Source organism: Malurus melanocephalus, unplaced genomic scaffold, assembly GCF_030028575.1.
Source record: "Malurus melanocephalus ecotype Western Australia unplaced genomic scaffold, MMel_1.1 scaffold_23, whole genome shotgun sequence".
NCBI classification, from domain to species: Eukaryota; Metazoa; Chordata; class Aves; order Passeriformes; family Maluridae; genus Malurus; species Malurus melanocephalus.
The window spans coordinates 1,739,355-1,761,286 of NW_026623255.1; the positions used below are offsets into that span (position 1 = coordinate 1,739,355).

At 44.4% G+C, this 21,932-nt stretch overlaps 1 protein-coding gene across 1 annotated transcript in view; it reads right to left on the reverse strand.

Moving 5' to 3' along the window:
* The window catches only part of METTL24 (methyltransferase like 24), a 44,100-nt gene extending 27,086 nt beyond the window's left edge, over positions 1–17,014 (reverse strand). Inside the window, exon 1 of the mRNA XM_057390171.1 lies at positions 16,628–17,014. Within this exon, the coding sequence (XP_057246154.1) occupies positions 16,628–16,942 (315 nt within the window). The 5' untranslated portion in view covers positions 16,943–17,014. The remainder of the gene's footprint in view (positions 1–16,627) is intronic.
* Positions 17,015–21,932: the final 4,918 nt, after the last annotated feature.

A 21,932-nucleotide genomic window follows, 5' to 3' on the forward strand; every position in this document is an offset into this window, starting at 1 on the left:
CAGATACCTGCACATCTGTGCCCAGTTATTCTGAAATCTATTGGTGTGACAAGTAGCTCATTAAGCAGAGGAATTGCAGGGTGGCCATTGTGGCACTATTCAGCAAGACTTCYTTCTGCACAGAGTTGACAGGGAAGRAAAAAAAATCTCTATAATGAACCACGTGAATGAGGTTCTTTTTCAGCAGAGTGCAATATCCAAGAGCCACTGCAGCTTACATTCGGGTTCTTAAAATCTTAAAGACGATAAACTGCCTTCCCACTGACTCCAAACTATCGATAAACACATGAAAATGAAATAAAAACCCCAGTTACTTACTAATGCAGTTTCACTTAAAAAAAAAAAAAGAATAAATAGAAAGAGATCAAGCTTTTATACAGTTCTTTAAATTTAGAAGCACTACATAAATGCTACTTTTGTGGCAGAGATCACACCTGAGGCTCCCATTTGAAGACAACGTTTTTGAATAGCTTCTCAAACTTCACACTTGGTCCCTGGCTCCTTAGGAGGCAACAGCCTATTTCCATCCAGTAAAGAATACATTAGAGAGGTCTGTTCCTAACACCTCCTAAACACCCTACAGGGTGCTTCAACAGCTGCCTTAGAATAAGATTCACGGACAGTGAATAGAGATGAAAATCCAACACATCTCTCGGACCGGGAGCATCCCCGCAATGTGTAACTCACAAATGTCGGTGGTGCGTTTTGGACACGCTCAGGACAACAAAATGTCTTCCTGGAGGAGTCATTCCATACGTACATTGATAGCCTTCTTTGTTTATAGCTTTCCAGGTAGTTTTCAGCCTGTTCCATAGTGTTTCCATGTAAGACTTCTCAAATAAACTCTATAGATGCTTTGGGAAAAACAATCCTTATTTGAAGGAGTTTTCCCCCCTCTTAACTTTGTAATTTTATTTACTCAGAGYGAACCTGACTGTGGAATCATGATTTGGATTTCCTCCCCTGTGTTGTGTGAATCTCTATTGTGACTGAGAGCAGGTCCCTGTGGCTGCTGTACCAACAGGCTGAGGAGCTGCTCCTTTCCCAGAGGGAGGAGAGAGGAGCAGAGGAGCTATTACAGCCCATGGTACACAGCTCTGGATATGGAGTTCACACTGACCTCCCCAAGGCTGCCCAGGAGGAGCCAAAAAATGGGTTCAGACAATCTGCGTTTCTGCCTATCACCATGAATGTTCTATCTCCCTCGGGCAAGGGCTCATCCAACCAGACACCATGACTGTGCTTCCCAAACATCAACAAATCCATATTCCACAACATAAAGAGATGACAGTATCTGGAGAGTTACAATGCCACTTATAAAACAGCAGACTGARTATCTTGAAGTAACCCTCAATGTAAAAGCTTCACTTTCTGACACACAACTGAAATTGGCATTAGATTGTAAGAAAAAAAAACAATCTTCAGCAAGACTTTATCACAAGCACTGGTCAGACACTGATTTCAGCTACTCCAGAAGGGTAATGGATATCCAGAAACTGTTATTCAGAGTGATGTCTGACTTTTCGCCCGCATGAGATAACCACAGAGTAAAGAAAATCTTAAAGCAATGCCATTTCTTTGTCAGGAAAAGTAGGACRCATTTGAAAGTCTGATTTTTTTCCCAGGTACTTCACACTTAAGGATAAGGRCTGATGTTTCCTTCAGACCAATATGACAGCAATCTGCAGAAACTTATCTCTGGAGACCACTTCTTTCTAGGTTTTTTTCTCCCTYGAGACCATCTGTGATAGTCATCTGATAATCCCTTAATAACCTGTGGTATATATGTGATATACTTTTAAAGGACTGTCATTTAAAATCTGTCCTAGAAATCTGAAATCATAATATATAAAATTTAAATCAAAATGTGCAGAAGGCTAACAGACCAGTAGGTCTAAAATTCTAAGTCTGGAAAACGTTTGGTTTTTCTAGCCCAAACTTACACACAAATCATTAAATTCTTTCCAGACCAATCCTAATTTCAGTGCACTAATTTAAAAAGCCCAACCCCTCCCTTTCCTTTTGCTTACATTTTAAAGAAAAGTAGGAGGTTTTCCATATTTCCACATTTTTTAAATCAATAGCTGTTTTCCCCCTTTTTAATCTCCTTCCTTTTTAGCAGCCAATTAAAGTACAGAAACATATTAGCTTTTTTCATAAGCAAAAATTAAGGAATCCCATTGCCCTGCCAAGCAGTCTGTTGCTTCCAAAGAAGAAACAAAAGACTTGTCAATATATACACAGATGTCTTAAGCAAATCCTCTGATTAAATCGTGCAACAGTTTAATYTTTTACATCTGAGGCAGGACCAAATGTGAGTGGAAATCATTTGTGGCAATAAATTCCATCAAGAACCATAAATATTTGCTGGCCATAGAAACAAATGACATACATATCTTCAATTATTCTGTCTGTACCCTGTGTACCGTCCCACTCAGAAGAACAGAACCTGCTCGTGGGTGAAATTTTGCAGGGGTTTTATCAGTTTGAAACGCAATGCGTGGGATTCAAATGGCAAAATTTCAGACATCTGCATGGCAAATTTATTAGGTCTCATTCCTGAAGGCTTGCCCCTTGGGAGAATAGATTGTCCCTAGATACAATKTGCAGAGCTTGGATGTATTTTTGAGGTCCCTCTCAAGCACCTGTGGCCTTAAGCAGGTTGGTTTTTAGTGGTCTTACTRTTTGGGGTTTTTCCCTCGGTTCAGAAGTACCCTAAATAATGAAAGCTGCGAGCTGCAGCCCACTCGAGCGGTGGCTTTGCCGGACGTGCCAACACSAGGGACACGCGACAAGCGCCAAGCCTGCGAAGGGGAGTGGGAGAGCTGCTGAAGGTGGAGGCAGCAAACCTRGCACGCTGCTCCTCTTGCTGACAGCTCCAGCAGCAAAGAATCCCTCATGAACACCCACGCTCGGTTTCAGAGGCAATTAGCTGGTTGGCTCCAAGGGAGAGCCAGGAGGGAAGAAACGCTCCTGCAGTGCAGGCAGCCATCGAGGAAGCTCCCAAAGGGGCYGGGGAGCTCAGTTATTTGACAGGACAGATGAGGCAGACAGGCTCTCTAAGGGAATGATTCATCTCACTAGAGAGTAGACATTAGACAYCTAAAATAAGTAAGGTGAGTCAAGCACTGGAAAAGCCCATGTCTCCCCACGGGCTGAAGGATGGAAGCCTGAAGGATGGGCTGAAGGAATACCTGCAACATGGACCGTCAGTATTACAGAGGAGAAACCCCAGACTGGACATTCACACACACCACGCTGCAAAAAAATGTGTGTTTTAGAGGGCTGAGCCAACTCCTTAGCTGTAAGCCTAAAGCAACATTTAGCTGCACTTTATTCCTCAGCAAGTTGAGTAATTCCAAATGTTTTATTTTTGGAKCAGCAGTACGTGGCACAAGCAAAACAAACTCCACCTCAAAGCAGAGGTATCAGTAGGAAAGAACAAGTATGCCTCCAGCCTTGACAAAGATCTCCTTGAGAAAGGTCAATTCACACAGACCATTTTAACTAAAGGTAACCAGCTCCATAAGGGATCACAAGAAGTGCACTCGTAAAATCCTGCCACCTTACATCCTTAATTTAGGAGCAGCAGGGCCACGCACAGGCTCAGTAAGCTGTGATTTAAAATACAGCCTTACAAGGTGACTGACTCRTATTTAAAGCTTTGAGTGAATCAATTTCCAACACAACTGGCTTTACAGATAGTCCATCCCTACACATCTGAACTGTTTCCATCCCTTTTTTCCTTCTATATTACTGTCATTTTCTATTTTCCTTTGCAGTTTAGCTTTCTTAATCATATGAGGTTTTCTCTTAAGAAACAATAATGCAGAAATAACTGCGTACTGTCCTCTCTGTGTGTGTGTGTGCCTGTATTGAGAGAAAAGCAGTGGGTTCCCTCTGAGGCATCAGGCATTGAGGAAATAACAGGGAAATGSAGCTGACACCTAGTTCTGCAGCCACCTAAACTGAGAATTTTCACTCCAACAGTGAAGCTTCCACACATTGCACAAATTACATGATGAACTGGGGAAAAAAAAAAATGATACAGGTAATCTTCTTATTCCCCCATGTTTCTGCTTTCCTGAGTTTATCAAAGGCAGAGGCATCTCTGACACCACTCCACACATGCACCCAGCCTTCTCCAAACCCAGTCACCACCGGATTGCTCCATCCTCTGCGTGCACCACATCGGTGCGGTGGAACGAACCAGCCACAAAGGGAGCCCCTCCCACAGGCAAACTCCAGAGCTAAAAAACTTGCAGTGTGTCACAGAACGACAGAATGGTTCGAGTTGGATGGAAAGGACCTTTAAATATCACCTAGTACCACCCACTTCCATGGGGCACACATTCCACTAGGGCAGGTTGCCCAAAGTAAACAGTGTCACCCCCACCACAGACCCTTGATGGACACCACTCCTTACCAGCTGTCATTTGGACACKGAGACACTGACCAGAACCGATTCCTTATCCATCTATCAGCCCATCCATCAAATCCATATCTTCCCAATTCAGAGACAGCCGTATTGGCTGTGCCTAAACTGCTCCCTGTGCTCAACATGCTTTAACACGTCTTCCAGGAGGATCCACTCCATGATCTTATCAAAAGATTTGATGTCGGAACAATAGGCTGAGAAACAATAGCTTTGTGCCAAGACAAGCAAGCAACGTGTCACACATACAGTCAGGCTTTCCCAAGCAGGAAGGCTGCTCAGGAAAGTAAATCCTGCCTATGGAAACCAGTCCCGTGGTGAGAACGCTTTCTGTGTTAATGAGGGTGTGTTTTCAATTTAAATGGGTTTCTGACATGATCTGTGTATRAAGAATTCTGCGTCTGGTCATGTGTGTTTTATTTTATCGAAGAGGGAATTTCTAGGATGCACTGAAGCCTCCCCTAGCTCCTCAYTCTCTGTACATAATCTCTTCCATGTCTCTGCAGTGCAGCACACATTTGTCTGCCTGGGAGCAGGATCCCAGTGCAGCAGGAGTCTGCTTTGGAAGCTCCAAACATCACCCAGAGGGCTCCACTTGAGAGCAGTTTATCAGCACTTGCTTCRCAAGGCTGCAGTTTGCACCAGTAAGTAAAACCCCTAGACTTAGCAGGGAAAAGGGGAAAAAAAGCAAAGTTTTACATCGAAATGAAGAAAACTATTTATTGACTTCAATTCTCATTAGAAAAGCTTTTGGCCATTGTGTGGTAATTGCAACCGAGAGAATTTACCCTTGTAGGGCAAATCAGTCTGAACATGAATACATAACAACCCCTGAAAAGGCAGCAATCACCAAGCATTTCACCTCGGCCTTCCTTCTGTTAACACYGATGTTTATTTTCTGCTCCTTTTGCTTCTCATTTCCCATCTGATGGTCTGAAATTGAGCCACACGGATACAAATCACTGCTTTTGGGGAGAACTGCTGCCCATACCTGACTTTGAGCTGCACCAGCGACCTCTCTGCAAAACACCAACAACTTCAATGCCTTGGGARGTTCTGCATTTTCTGCATTTCACACACAAAACCCACACTCAAGCTCTCTCCAGCTCTACTTTTAGGTTTGTKTCTTTTCCCCTAAATAAGAAAAGTCTCTTAAGAAAAGAACGCACAGGAAAAAAAGGATGTTTGCTACTGACTGCAAATGACAGAATTTACATCACTTTAAGAATTAAGAAACAGATTTGGCAAAACAAAGAGCACCTTCCAAAATTAACATGAGGAAGCCAGACCTGTGGAGGAATTTAAGTCACTAATGCTCCCTTGAATTCAAATCATAACCCTGAATTCCATAGTAAATGAGTGYTGGGAACTCACTTGCCAGGTTTACACAAGCCACTGTGGACACCCCTGAAAATTCACCATCACCCTGCGTGAAGGTTTGGGRCTTAGAGGAAGCAGGGTTTCAGAAGACTTGCCAAAATATTACTTTGTAGGTACTTATGAATTCAGAAAGCATTGCATCTGATTTATAATTTACACAGCATAACCACCACTCCTCGCTACCTCTGAGGAATAAATTCTCTGCAGCCAAAGGATCTGGGAGCTGCAGGGGTAGGAAAGGGCAGTGTTGTAATGGGGAACCTCTTCTCAGACCTTCAAAGGTCTCCACAGACTAACAGCTCTGGAAATCCCAGCAACCTATGGGAGAAATGCACATTTATTAAAAGAGAGATTGATTTTACTCTAAGAGATGTACAGCTTCGAAAATAGCCAAGTGAGATTTCTTTGCCATGGTTATAAAATAAAATAAATAAATCGGACAGCAGCGTTCCAGCACTATCCAGAGGCTGACAGCATGATAATATATCTAATGGAGATAAAACCAGGAGCCAGAACAGACTGAAATTTACGGAAGTAAATTCTCAAAACTGCTTAAGCARCTCAATCAGCTGAATTCCTTCCAGTGTCTGTATTGCTGTTGCCAGCATTTAAGGAAAAKAGCAAGAAACAGATAGAGCAACTACTGGTCACTGTCAAATTCAGACTTCTGCTAAGCAGAGGCAAGACCATGGTTTCAGCCTGTATTCATAACTGCTTTAGATGAAGGGCTTTGGCTGAGAAATATGGAGAAGTCATAATCCATACAAGAGGGGGGAAAGCTATTTCCCTCTAGGTTGACTTCGATGGAATATTCAAACCACAGCATACAACAAACAGAATTCACAGGAAATACTCAGCTAGCTYGATAAACTGGGCTTGTTTTGTGCAAGTTCCAGCACTCTAACTGTGGTTTACACATAGAGATGCCTCTGGYAGCCTATCCACTGACTTCAGAGCCTCTGCCTGAGGCTAAGAACTGGGGAAAAAAGAAGACACTTCAGAGTAAAACCAATGCTTTCACACAAATAAGAGCATTCCACACTTGTGCAGCTTTCTCTCTCATTCAAGTTCAATGCAAATGTCTAAAGTTCCACCACACCTTCTAGACCAAAGGCAGATATGAAGCATCAGAAAACCCCTCCCTCTTCATCTTCCCCATCTTTAACATGACTATGGATTAATGCCCTTAGTCTAGAGCTATGTAAAGGTTTACCAAAAAAAATAAAACAGCTTGTTGGGCAACTAGTTTCCTCTGTCTAGAAAGGGAATAACAGCTGGCTTWAAAATTGTTGGGATTTTAAGCAGAAGATGATATATCTGTTTTCCAATTTATAAAGATAAAAATCAAGCTCATTTCAAAGCAAAAAAATTGAAGTATTTTTTGTTCAAAACAAGTATAGACCCAAGCATCATAAGCCCATGGAGGATGGGTTTGGGCAAATATGTACCATTTTCTTTAATGATGGATATTTTCCAATGTTTTATTACTAATTCTGGGCATTACACAGCTACATGGTTTGACCCTGAACTCATGATGCACCCAGAATTCCCACGGATTTCATAATGAATAATAATTGCAAGATCAAATCGTTAATCAAGACATCTAACGAAGAAGAAYCACATCAGCTCAACAGCAACCAATTGACACATAATTGCTTCTTGTTTAATTTTCTCAAAAGAGGGAGTGAAAAGGAACAAGATGTCATTGCTTTGCTCTATTCAGGATGAAACAAAGTTCACTTCTTTGAAAGCTTCAGTGCTGCAGAACAACCATGAGGAAAGCCCAGAAACAGACACGGCACCAGTACTAAAAGTTTTGGTTTTTTTTTCAGACAGCTGAAATTAAAAAAAAAAAAAAGCCCTGTGGTGTTTATCTCTGGGGTAAATCTCACTCCTCCACTACTGTCGTCCACTCTGCAGGGTGAAGGAAAGATCTGAAACTGCTTCCTATCATTTTTAGGCTTCTAAGTGGCAGATATTTTMTAACATTACATGCCATATCAACAGACATCACCATCTCTTCCCCCTAGCATTTCAAACAGTGTCTCTTTGTAAAATACGAAAGAGGATGATAAAAAGGGCACTGACTTSGAAGCTCCCCATTGATTATTTGACTTCACTACTAAGAGAGGAATGAGGAAGAGGGCTGGGGACAGATGAGGCAAAGAGGGGGGAAGACAAAACTTCAGTGGGTCACTTATTAAATGAGCTGTTGGTTAGTTCCTTCTGCAACAAGCACACAAACCCAGATGTTCTCCATGTAAATCTGAAGCAGTTGGCTTGACTGGACAATCCCAAGGGACTTAAAAAGCCAACATTCCACTGCAATTTCCTCCTGGTCCTACACTGAGACAAGAGAAGCCACCATTGCATGATGAGGAGAGGTGACAGACAGAATGATGCTCCTCACGAGTACCCCAGATCTGGGATTTTCAAAGCCAGAACAATTCTGTAGTACTGACTTTCGAAGAACTCTGCAAAGCCATTTTGTTCCAGTCTGCAAAGCAAATGGAGAAGACTTTGGTGAGAAGCAAGATTTCTGTGTGCCAACAAAGACACACGGAAAGGTTTCTTTATTTTATTTATACATGTGTCACGGTGGACACAAATTACTGGACTCAGTTTTGAATGTTGCAAAAAATTAATAAGAGAGCAAAYTAATCACCAAGAGGTTCTCCCAGAACCACACCCAGGACTTGTGCTTTTCAAGAGATCAGCAATGACCACRGGACACCCCATCCACCCATCCTCTGACAGTGCAGTCCATGAGCATCACAGCCAGAGCCTTTCCTGGTGGCACCTGGGCTTGATGGCACATTCARAATCGAGACTACTGAAGATGGAAGAGAAGATCATTTCRGAAAGATCAYGTCATTGAAAATCCAGACCTTTCCWCTTAGYRCTGCATAAACAGCTGGGAGCATTTCCGCCATCTCCTGTATAAACTGACCCAGTTGTTGCCACAAGAGCGAGTTCAAAATCATGGTTTTCATCTGTCTGTTACCCCAGGCATCAGTCCATTYGTGCACATGGCTTCTATTACCCTTCGAGATCTGCCAACTCAAAATAAGCCAGCACATCACCCTGTCACTTTTGTAGGCAAAACCACTAACAAACAACATCAGGGTGAGTGCATGCATGGTGCAGATTCCAGGATATTTATGCTATATACTACAGCCGAAAGAAAAATCGAATCACACCTTTTTCCCCTCTTTTACCTGTTCCACTGAACTGCAGGTCATTTGATCTTACAAAGACAGAAGGGCCCTGGACCACATCTCATCATACACAGAAAAATCTTGGTGCATATCTGCTGGCTACAGAAACATTCAAGCTGATTAAATGACTCACATCCACTGCACACAGCTCTGGAGCACCGAACAGCYGTCCAAGACAAACTCAGCTCCAAGTTAATATTAGAACAAGCGATAAGAGTGGGCTGTGCTGTGGATGCCATCGGAGATTAGTGATGGTTCACACAGATTTTCTYGCTTAGGTGTCAAATCTTGTATCTAATCAGTGCCATGAGTGGCAGCCATCACTGCCAGGCTGCAGGACAGCCTGATCTACCACAACCAAACCAAACTGCTTGAGTGAAGGCTGGAGGTCCTTCCCTAGTGCTACCTAAATCTCCAGGTTCTAYATCTGTATTGTAAGGAGTGATGATGCACTCATCATTATGTCTGTGAGAGGGTTTTGTTCTTCCCTGCAGGATCTCAACACTGCACCCCTTTTCAGGGGTTTTGCTCTGGGCTCACACCAAAGATCCCCCAGCTGCACCTCAGGCTGAACMGTGGCCACAGCCCAACGAAAGCAGCATCAGAGAGACATCTGGCATGCTGGCACCTACCRTGCAGCCCCCAAGCAGACACATCTCTGTGAAGTGCCTGGCTGGCTGGGTAAATGTTGATGTGAACTGACGGAACCAACTGGGATGAAAACCTTACTGGTGATGAAGTTAAACWCTTGTCTCATAAAAAGGCAGATAAAGATTGGAGATGTAAAGTAAAAACCTTAGGTCTACCCTGGAGAAATTTTACCTGTCCCAAATCTCTCTTTATGGACTCTTCTCTCTCCAAAGTAGGAAATTTTAGCAAAGAATATAGAATGCTTGGCCACCTTGAGAGCTGCTCGAGCAAGGAAAGCTGTGTGTCCTCAAAACTGTCCTCACTTCCTATGTCAAAACATGACATGTGACAAAAGATAATTTTTGGCACTAACTGTGCCACTGCTACTGGGCAGTTCAGGTCCCTTGGCCCCCAGAGCAGTCCCATGAAACAGTTTGAGCTGAACACAGCACACAGGAATGGGTTTTTTCTGACCTGCTACTGCAGTCATAAAGGATTAACATTTTGTACAAGGCCCTTGAATTGTCTCTCTGGGCTCATGGAATCGATGGCAGAGCTGTAATGGCCACCACAGGGCAAGGCATCTGCAGAATAATTTGTCACCTCAGTCCTTGGGTCCCTTAGAAGAGAAAGCTTAAACACCCAGATTTATTTTTGTCTGTGCCACAGCTACCTAAGAAAAACTTAYTCTCTTGTATTTATATGCCTAAAGAAAGCCTTGAGCAGGTATTTGAAAGATTTTGAAAGAAATCTATGCTATTGGATATAAGAAGTCTCATAATGCTGTAATGACTTTCTGAAGAATAGTATTCCCCATCTGCTTCTCAAAAATTCATGAAGGAAGAACTACTTCAGGTAATAAAAAGTGTGTAAGAACCAAAGTTATTCTTAGTGATCATTTACCTCACAAGCTTGCAAGTGACATCATTGTCAGAAAAAACATTACCCTCTCTTCTTTATGGGATGCTATAAACACATTTCACCAGCAGTTAAAATACAATGAAAGTAAATAAAATACAAGTATTGCTCTTGCTTGACTTCTTGGATAAGGATTCCTGTGTTTGGTACCTCAGCTGCCCCTGTTTACAGGCAGAGCTAGCTGATGCTCCCCAGATTTGGTTTTCAGCTGATGAAAACTGCTTTCAATAAAAGTTTATTCTTTTCCTCAAATTACAATAACCTCACTCAGCCTGTGCTATTAGCCTGAATATTTGAGCAAAAACAGACCAAGGCTGTTCCCCAGGTACTAACAGATTGAAGCCATAAGCTCCTATCCTGTGCTAATCTTACAAGATAAGCATCTTGGGGTCAGTTTATATTTGCTAAGAGACCTCCAAGTACTGGAGGAAAAAAGTTGTCAACTAGTGTCCCTTCCTCTGGGGTCCACTAAGTCATCACACAGAAAAATTATGGGRGTCTAGTCTCTCTGGTGAGGTATTAAGCCAGGGCAAAGATTGCTTATTACAGTCTTAAAAGACATCATTACCTCTTTTTATTCCATTGATGTTAGATGACTGTTCAGGCTAAATTCCAGTTTGGCTAATCACATTGTATCTGCCAGATTGCTTCTCTAATTGCAGAGCAGGTAAATGGAGCCAGAGGGACCTCAGGAGGTTGCCCTGAAGCACAATGAAAAAGATCCCTAGACCTTCCCTGTGTGGATACCCAAAGTTCACATTTTTCTAAGGAGTCTTTCCATTCCTTACCAACTGCAGAGTTAAAAGTTTTTCCTAATATTTGGCCTGAAAAYGAAGCCAGTTACTTCTTGTCCTATTTGCAGTGGACCTAGGGAACAATTGGTCATTATGTCCTTCAAAAATAATTATTTTTATTGGTTTGAAGAGTCTTGGCACATTCCCTCAGAACCTACTTTTCCCTATTGAAAACAAGKACCAGTACTTCAGCTTTTCCCTGCAGGCTTGCCTTGCTGCACCTCTGAACACCTTTTTCCTCTGAATGAGACTTTCTCCAGTTTCTCTCCCTGTTATTAAAGGAGGTGCCCAGAAGTGGCACACTCCAAAGGAATAACCAATATCCAGCTCTTCAGCTCTGCACTCCTCTGCTCATATCCATCAAAGCCAGGATGCTCTTCACTCCTCAACATCCATCAAAGCCAGGATGCTCTTCACTCCTCAACACAGCACTTAGGGAACAGCACTGCACCCTGTAAAGCTCATCGTGCCTGGGACACGGGTGGAGAGATGGGAATAATCTTGGGAGATCCAAGAGGCTGCTTTAATTCACGCAGCTCTTCTGGTTTGCCTGAGCCAGGGCAAATYCTCTCCTGCAAGCACAGCCTGATGTGATTCCCTGCACAGCTCCCAAAGCCCTGCGGTGTTAAACTCTGGTGTAATGTTAAAACATTGCTCCAAGCACTCAGAATGAATAAAGTTACAAAAGTGATGTCCCTATCCAAAACAGACAAGCTATTACACCATGGRATGTGGAAAGACAGACAACTTTAACTAAATTTAACTTCAGAAAGGCAGACAAATAAATTTAACTTCAGAATAACCAAGTTTTCTCCAAGAATTTTGGCTCCTCCTCATCAATAGGCAGAGTAAGTTCCTGTAAAAGCACTACCCAAAATTTACCATACTTTTAAAGACGTGAAGCCAGCTTGAAAACACTATGCATGCAACTGGGCAATGAAAACATCTGATACATTTTTAAACCAGATTTCCAGAAGAATTAAAAAAGGACTCTTGGCATAAGCCCTACGTATCACTGACACAAGTTAAAACCAAAATGTAAATTAAAGTAAAAGCTTAGCAATAGTGTAATGCTAAATTGAATGAGGTTATTTTGAGCTTGCCATATTACTWACTGCCAAACAGTTATTTCACATAATTTCAAAGATATCCCTCCAAAATAATTTGCAGACAATTAAGGATGAGACTGTTATCAGTCATCACTGAAGAGAAGCAGTAACCTCTTGGAAAYAGTTCCTGTTTAAAGAAAACCAAAWCCTTCACTCCAACAAGAAATASCAAAKGACAATTAGTCTGCATTTATGATGAACCAAAAGACAAATGTGTACAAGTGTAAGTAACACCAATAAAAATAAAATCTCGAAAGAGTTTTTGGTTTCAGGCAATAACAAAATGTTTCAAAATATGTTATAATCCCAGACAAAGTACAAATGGGCCCAGCAGCAAAACTTATGCTTTGCTTTTAATCACTGAAGGTAAACACTTCAACATTTCTAGATATGACATAAAAGAGCATCCAAAATAACATCAGGTTAACTTCGGCAGCATACCACACTCCCCACCTCCTTGGAAATAAATCTGCCCAGAAGGCAAGGAATTCCAGCTTTTCTCAACCAGACTCTTGAAGAGGGCTCCTCCCAAATTCAGTGCACAAGAGCCAACATAACCTTGTTATTGCAATTATTATGACAAGGATTTGCTGTTACTTCAAATTCCAAATGCAATATTTTGTTTTTTCCTTTGCCATGGCAGCCTGGAATAACCTTTTAAAACACACCTGACGTGTCTGCAGCGCTCTGTGGGTGCACACCTTGCTGATACCTGTTGCAGGAGCAGGTACACCTGGCAGAATCTGTGTGTTTCCATGTAGCTGGAGTTTTAATGTGCTGCACATGTTACCAGGCCAGTGCTTAACACAACCAGAGCTTAGAATCACAGTTTATAAACCTAATTTTATCAGCAACAATGGAGTTCTAAGTGTTTCCACCAAAATATAAGCAAGATTACAAACTTCCATTTGCTTTAATTTGCAGCACAACAGAACTCTTCCCATTCTTCAGACAACCATCTTCTGTTGTCAATAACAAATTTTGCTTGTTATTTGTCAACAAGAGCAGCAGMATCTGCTCTTTGCTAGGCTCGACCAGGAGCAAAGCAGCCAGGAGCAGCACAGCTCCCTAAAGCACCAGGACAGGCAGCTCCAGCAGCTCCCAGAGATGTCACTTAGCTAAATTACTTTATTCCCTGCTGCTTTCAGTTAACATTTTTTATGAATGCATCTTAAGGCACAAACAGACCCTTGGAACCCGGGTGGCCAAACCATCCCATCTGCTGCACAGTCATGGGCTCTGCTGTTAGAGCCTCGGTCAGGAAAAGCACAGACAGTTTCCTGCAGACTTAGGGACCATTTATGGACAACTCYCCATCTTTCCCATCCTGTCTGTGTCTTTTTTTCCCCTCCTTTTGGTGGTGTTGGTTGCTTGACAGCAGTTGTGCTTGGGAAATAAATAACACAGCTCTGCTTCAGGAAACTTTAAAGTGATTCAAAGTAGGCACCGAATSATTTCCTTGTGTGTTTTTGCATTTTTTTTTCTTTTTATACAGCCACAAAGCAGGATATTCAACTTCATCTATGGAAACACTCTGTTCATCAGTCTTCTGCATTAATTCAGTGATGTAAGTGTGAGCAGAGTTATAACCAAGAGTTTCTAGGAAAAACAGAGCAAAGTCTGGCCTCGCTGATTTTTCCTTGTTGCCATCCTGCTGGCTCACACATCCCAACACAGCCCAACACCATCCCTATAAACAGCAGCAGGGGAAAAAAAAAAAAACGTATCTAGAAGCCTCTGTAGGCTTCAGAAATGGTCTGACAATAGTGGACAGACAGAAGACACTGAAAACACATAAAAGCCACAGCAAAAAGCAATCCCAACCCAATATAGCACAGATCTGCACAAGGAGTCTGTCCCTCTCCTCCAGGCAGCATTTACACAGAGCAGTACAGCACACTGGCAGCAGTTACACTCTGATGCTTCTCTCCAGAGCTGCTGGGGGAGCCATGGACCACCAATTTAAGCAGCCTTTTCGGATAAAAGTCCCCACCTTGTCTTACAACAGCCTGAAGTGAAATACAATGTCTCCTGATTAAAAAAAAAATCCCATTAGTTTTTTTTTTTTGTAGCTATCATGCTTTTTCACTTGAAAAAATGGCAGTATTCAAACCATTTTCAYTTTATTTTACCATTACTTTTTCCCCTGTATTTTTATTTAACAACTTGACTTCAAAACCAGAAATCCCTGGAAGTTCAGTCCTGCTATCCCCAAAACCCCACCTCTACTTTAAGTACATTTTCCTTAGCCTGAGGCAACATGCTCAAGTCAAATAGCTCAACACAGAAGGCACTTGATGGTCTCAAACCTAACCTGGCAACAACTCCACCCTCTGTTATATATACTAATATTTTTCCCTTGACTTAATCAGAGGGATTCAAATGAGACCTCAGCAGCAACGTGCCCAACACCACAAACCACAGCAGTGATGTTTCTCACACACATTTCACTTGGAGATGCACCAAAACACACTTGGGCTTTCCAGAGCCTCGAGCTCTCCAACACCACAAGGAGCTGCCAGTTCCCAGGTACAATGTGCAGCCTCTCCTGGGGCTACTTCCCCACCAGGATTTCCTCAAAAATCATTAACTAAATTAGGTGAGCTTTACTTTTGCCTCTTGTTTTTTGATGCCATTCTTAGCATATTTTCAAGAAACTCTCTGAATCCATAGGATTACAGGCTTTTTTTCCCCATTAATGCTGAAATTCTTCCATAATAAGAATAATTTAAAAGCTGGGCTTTAGGATAACCTCAAGTAACAGAGCATGGACAACAAAAATCACAAAAACTAGACTGAGGTACCTCAGTGTGGCAACAATGCCACAGCCCAAATAACATCACATAGTCACTATTCTGAAGAAACATGTGGCAATGTTGTCCTCATCACTGCCACAGTGTTGAAGGTAGCAAGGGATTATCTCATTTCTTCTAAACCTTTCAGGAAATCAGAGGCAGAAAATAGCAGTTTATTTTTTTTCCATCACAATTTCTCACGGAAGATGAGGCAAACCTAGAAGTTAATCTATATATTAGCTCTATGTCCATCTCCTCGTGAAATAAAAAATTAAATACTGGGGTGGCACAGGCAGAGAAAAGAAAGCAGGTTTGCAATTGAGATTCCATGACCACACACATGTGRTCAGATGGTGGTTTGGATGTTAGCAAATAGTCTTTTCATCAAGGGAGTAAGGACAAGCTTTAGTCATTCCACAGAAAACTSGTTTTATTCTTGTTGGGGCAAAGGTCAGAAATCATTTATTTTGACCAAGAAGGTGGTCTCATCTCTAGCAAAATCCCATGTGCTCTTCCTCATGATCACTCCAGCTTCTTTAAGAACCTGCACATCTCTGCACGGATCATCACAACTGCACCCTGACAGCACAACCCCAGAGTACATCACACACTATTCCTGCACCACCCTCAAAGCTGGCTCTTCTCCCCCTGAAACACTGCAAAGAAAACTCCACAAAATAAATATTTGAGTCTCTAAAGGGTTCCTGAGAGATTGGCACCCGCAAAACCCAAACACAATGCGGAGATCATCGAAGAAGGCACCATCCCTGTATGGCCACACAGGCAGCTAACTGGGGGTGAAGGGAGCTCTGGTGCCCCTCACTCTCGCTGAACTCCGGCCACTAATGAGGTCCTCACTTCCCTAAAAGGCTGTACAGTCCCTGCCACGTAGGAACCTAATTTCAGGTTCATTAGCAGGTCATCCACAAACTCATTAATTCTCACGCGGACCAGATCTCAGAACCATTTCTCGATTCCCTTCTGCGAACGCAATGGCACTCGGATGTCAAGAACGCCRAGAGTCACAGTCTTTGCCCAAGTTTGATCCTGTTGGGGATGTGAGGCCACCTGGTGASTCGGGGTCACTGTCACCTTCTCAGACCGAGCTCTCACTTTGTCCAGCCCCGCTCCAGCACACTCCCCCTTCCCTGCAGCTCAAGCAGCACTGCTCAAAAAGTCGCTTGACCGCTTCCCAAGAAGTCATCACGCCACCCCACCTCGCTTCACCACCGCCCTCCCGGCCGCYTCTTCTCAGGTACCAGCCCCATGTCCGCCCCGGGTGCCCGCTCGCCCTCAGTCCCTCGCGGGGAGTCGGGGTCGCCTCGGGGTCCCCCCGAGCCCTCCCTACCTTCCTGCGGCGGCCGCCCGGGGGCTGCGGGGCGCAGCAGGCGGGAGTGGCGCTGCCCCTGCGCCCGCTGCGCACGTAGGTGACCCGCCGGCGGCCACCCCCCGCCACCGCCACCGCGCCCGCCACCGCCACCGCGCCCGGCCGCTGCTCCGCGCCGCGGGACGGGGCGGGCGCCCGCACCATCGCCGCCGGGTCCCGGGGCTTCTCCGGACACCAGGAGCGCCTGATGCCGAGCTGCAGGCAGAGGAAGAGCGCGGCGGAGAGCAGGCACAGGCGGAAAGCGGCGCCCCGCCAGAGCGGCCGCTCCTTGGGCATGGCGTCGGGGGCTGCCCGGCCCGGAGCTGCCGCCCCCCCGCCCCGCAGGGCTCATGCCGCCGGCGGGCCGGGCCCCGCGGCCGCCGCCGCCGAAACTTGGGAGTCCCCGCCCCGAGCGGGGCCGGCCGGGGAGGGGCCGGGATGCCCCTGTCCCGGCCCGGCGGGGGCTGCGGGACGCAGCGGTGCTCGCCCGCAGGCGGCCCGAGGGATGCTCCGCGCCTCGGCGGGATCAGAACCCGGGAATGAACGTGGGGCCGCGGCGCTGTGCAGCCGCAGGTGCGTGTSAGACGGCCCGAGAGACAACACAAMCCCTCGTCATAACTCTTGTATCAGCCCGTGTCTGTAGCATGGAAGTGTGCTAACTTGTTAATGTAYGTATTCGTTCAGACTACACACCGTGATGTCACGAGGTTGTGAAATTTCCCTGTAGACTTGGGGATTGCTCACGCGTAAATTAAACAAAAGGACAGACCAGCCCGGGAAGTAAGGACTTGGCTGTTTGTGAGACTTGGGCTGCCCATGAAGGATAAAGGATCTCGGACTACCAAGATAACACSAGCATCCTAGCTCCTCTGACAWGCCTTTGAASCCYCTCTCCAATACCGTCTGGCAGTACAGATAAGTAACTCTAGMAMGGTTGACTCCAGGGACATCTGRATCAATAGAMAAGCAGCAAGAATGCTACAAAAATAGACCTGCCTTGTAAAGTTTTACTGTGATTAGTGACCAGTGGCGAGGCTATTAGTGACCAGTTAAATCATGCTGAACGTTTGAAGGGTGTGAGAACCCTGCATAAAACATCAGTTGTGGTGCCCTAATTTGGCTGCAACACCTCGTGCTTATGAGTAACTCTTTTCAGTSTGTACTTTGCCTCTCAGCCTCACTCCTGGGCTGTCACACAATCCTGCGGGTTTTCATGATACATGCTTCCRTTCACGTGTGAAGGAATGGATCTGCATGAGCTGAGAGGCAGGGCAGAGGACAGGTGTCCCGTTGATCCCAATGGGAGCAGGAGGCACTGTGCTTGTTTCTCAACAGGAACACGCTAGGTAGAACAATAAAGTGCCCAGGCAAGCTTTGGTCCTAATCCATGGCTGAGCCATGAGCAGGGAGCGGTGGTCAGAGGGATTWTCTGAAGCAGGAGCGCAGGTGGGGAGCAGTGTCAGTGGCAGGAGGGAAATTCTGTCGGAACAGGGACGGGAGTGATGGCAACCAGCTTGCAGCACACACAGCTCAGTAGTAATAAATATGTTCCCAGATGGGATATGCAGGACAGGGATGCATGACTACTCCTGGTTTCTTTCATGACTACTACATTGGTTTCTGTGCCAAGTAGAAAAGAGGGACTGTGACTCTTGTCTCCTGTGAACAGTGCTGTGCCTCCAGTGTCCCTGCCTTGCCTGCTTGCAAGGGAGAGACTTGCTGCACCAAGCTCCTTCTGGTGTSCTCTCCTTGGCAGCAGGCTGCCCTRCTCCTCTGACCTCTCCTGTCTCTTCACAGCCTGGGGCAGAGCCAGAGCTGGCTGCTGCTGGGGGAGCAGGTCAGAGAGCACCACTGGGAGAAGTGGAGCGTGCCAGCAGCCAAGCAACCAGACCTGCTGGCAGCAGGATGGAGGAGCTGTATGCAGGAAGATAAGGGAGGAAGCAATGATCTGTCTGGAGAAGTGGGATTTCAGTGTGGCTCCACGCACAGATGCACTGGCAGGTGAGGTGCAAGATTCCTGCCATTTAAACATTGCTGTTCCCTTTCTTTAGGTAAACTATCCTTTTGAATTAGGTTAAAGCAATTCCATTGTTGCTTTAAAACAACTTAAATGTAGGCTCTTCTCAGAGGAGGGTGTCAGTCCCACCTGCCATTCCTGTAGCAGGAGAGTGGGTCCTTTGTCCTAAACTAAGTCAAACCACATGACACAGAAGAAAATTAACTCAAAACATCTCTGTCTGGAGCAGTTTCCTAAAAGACCTGGACACCTTAGCTGGTACCATCCTATCTTTTTATCACCTTACAGCCAACAACATGGGACAGCCTTGGGTGTTTGCCACAGGGAAGTGAGTCGGCTCTGGAAGTGGATCTTTCTGACAACCGCACGCTTTTCCTGTTTTCACCCCACAAATGGATCAGACAAGCCCTGGTGTTAGTGCRAGGAAGGAACACATTTATGAGGGCAGAGTGTAACTGTGCCAGTTATGACTGACATCAGCTTAAGAGACAGGCACCTGACTCCATCCGTGAGCATCACCCGGAGTTTGTCACCCAAAGGTCATTTAGCTGTCACGGGGCTGCCTGTGTATCAGTTTGCTCCTCCATGTGAAATGGCAACATTCATATGGAAGATAGAAGTAATGCTGCTGCTTAGAAAAGAGAGGTTTTAGGCATCCGTCACGAACATTAAAAGCAGGGATAGTATTTCTTAGTATGTTCATTTTGACAAAATTCTTAGCACAAATGTCATTTTAAGCTATCAATATCTAGTCAATAAATAATGGCATGTGAAGGTCCTATTAAAATTGAAGTTTGTGTTTGTATGGTTGTGGAGAAAATCTTGAAGGCAGGTTGGCCCCCAATGCACAAAGTGTAGAAATGCATTTTAAAACTCTCTCTTGAAGTTTMATCCTTGAGAAATCAAAGCTTTCYTGAAAGCTTGAACAATGCATACTCRAATRAAAGAGTCTACCTKAGTAGAATAGAAACCACAAGGTCTTTCTTCATTTTAGCATCAGAGGTTCATTTGGTTTTCCTCTCCCCTTGTGTAGTTTCAGCAAAAAGCTCAAATACTTGAATCTAGCCGCTCCTCTTGTCATCACTGAGCTGTAAGTGCTGACCTTGTACAAAATATTGCCCTCCTCAGAAAGCTGATAAGCTCCAATATGTGGGCATGCTAGGAGTGGTCCTGATAAAGAGCAGTTCACTAATTTAACTCCATGTTTTCATTTTCCTTTTGTGTTTTAATAAACAATTTAATTTCTCATGCTTCCTCCCCACCCCCCACCCCACAATTTCTTATGAATGTAAGTCTGCCTCTTAAGAGCACAACAGAGGGTTTCTAAAGACAGAGATAGAGAATAACAGAACAATGATAGAGAATGGTCTCAGAAAACCTCAGGGACAATGAGAAATCTTATCAGGATTAACATGAGAATCAGCAAGAATTAAGATAGTACCTTACAAAGTCTCACTTCTTCATTTTAGCAAGGGTATTATAAATCAATTCCTCCCCCAGGAACTGGCTGCAGGGATATGTGTGTGAGCAAAACCTGTTGAGAAGAAGAGCAAATTTAAATTGTAATGTAGTGCATGAAACTGCAGTCCAGCTGGAGTTTGGGCCTTTTTGAGGTGATTGCTGGGCAATACACTTCTGCAAAGTTTCACATCTTTCACAAAACACGATCACTCTTTGAGKCAGGCAGCAAATAACCTCCCCTCCTTGCTCTCCTAAAGTAAGATGGATGGTGTTAGAGGAACGTTTATCAAGCTGGATCCATCTGAGCACAAACCGCCACCATGAAATGCARGGAGTAACTGGAACAGCGACTCTGAATGTGAGCGTGCAATTTCTACTGAGAGCAGTGAGCTTCACGCCCTGATAACCAAAATCAGACATCAGTCATACAGCAACTGCTTTTTATGTGGGTGCCACAGAGCCACAGCTCCCTTCGTTTCTCCAGGAAAGGTCTATAAACTGTTAAAATTCCTCTCTCATTTACAGATTTGTCTATGGTGAGAGCACAGCACTAAACCTCTAGAAGAAAAAACTTCAACACCAATGAAATTTCATTGCTTCAGTGCTATCTTTGCTGCTTACAAATTACCTCTTGCCTGGGATATTGTTGGTAGTGAAATCTCTTCTTTGCAGCAGTTATTTAATGTTTCTCTGTCTTATGGCCATTTTCAGTTCAAACATCTTGCCTATACCGTTCACCTTCTGCCTCCACCCACTGTCAGAGCTTCTGTTTCTCTTCTGGTTAGTCAAAATGTCTGCCCCAGTGCCTGCGCAAAATTAAACCCCAGGCAGGGAAAACGCTCTAGGATTCCTGAGGATTCTCCAAGGGCTGTTAATACAAGTCAAACATTCCTCCTATAAAATGGGTACATGAATAAAAAGGCTCTTTTTGACTCTGTGCTCTGGAGTTTTTATGAGCCACTTGCCAAAATCTACAGGATTGAGCAAAGAAAGAGTTTCTTCCCTTTCCTCCCTCCTACACTCCTGACTAATACTTCGAAAATCAGAGTGACGCTGTTGTACACTTGAAAACAGAGATGTTTTGAGTAGAAACTTTCCCAAGGTAATTTTAAAAGTGGCTGCAGAAGAGAAGCACGGTGTGTCCTTCCCCACAGAAGATGTTAGTGCCTCACACCCTGAGTTTGCAGCAGTCASAGCTTTGGTCCAGGCCTGCTTTATTGCCTTGCACATTTATGTGCCAAAGCTCTGCCATAGCCCTGAGGAACATGGAATTAAACGTTTGTAGCTCCCTGGGCGACTTCTCAGTGATGCTTCTGTGCAAGMCCATTCTTTCAGTTTTGTTCCTTAAAACAGCAGCTCAAAATCGTGGAATTATTTCTTTATGCACCAAGTGACAGACCTCCGTGGAGCCTGCACACAGCTCTGCCAGGTAGGTACAGCCCTTACTCCTTCCCGTGCCTTAAATCCCACTGAAATCTATGAAAGAATCTCTTTGTGTTATCTTTTAAATGTTAGCAACAGAGAAGCAAATTGGCTGCATTGGTCTATTACCCACTTACCGCYGCTGAGAAATTCGTGTCTGAACAGCTGTCAAGGCAAAAGCTCAGCTGTGTGAATCATTAAAACTGCTTCTCAGCTCGCCACTGGTAAGTTTGAAGATAACAACTCAAAAATATATGTCCATGCAGCCTCCCATTAGCTCTCCTCAAGCTCGTGGGCCATTTAGGCAGCTTACCACAAGATTGATCTTGCTGTTCAGCAGCACAGCACGATGCACGGGCAGAAGCTGCTTTTTCCCTCCAGCTACAG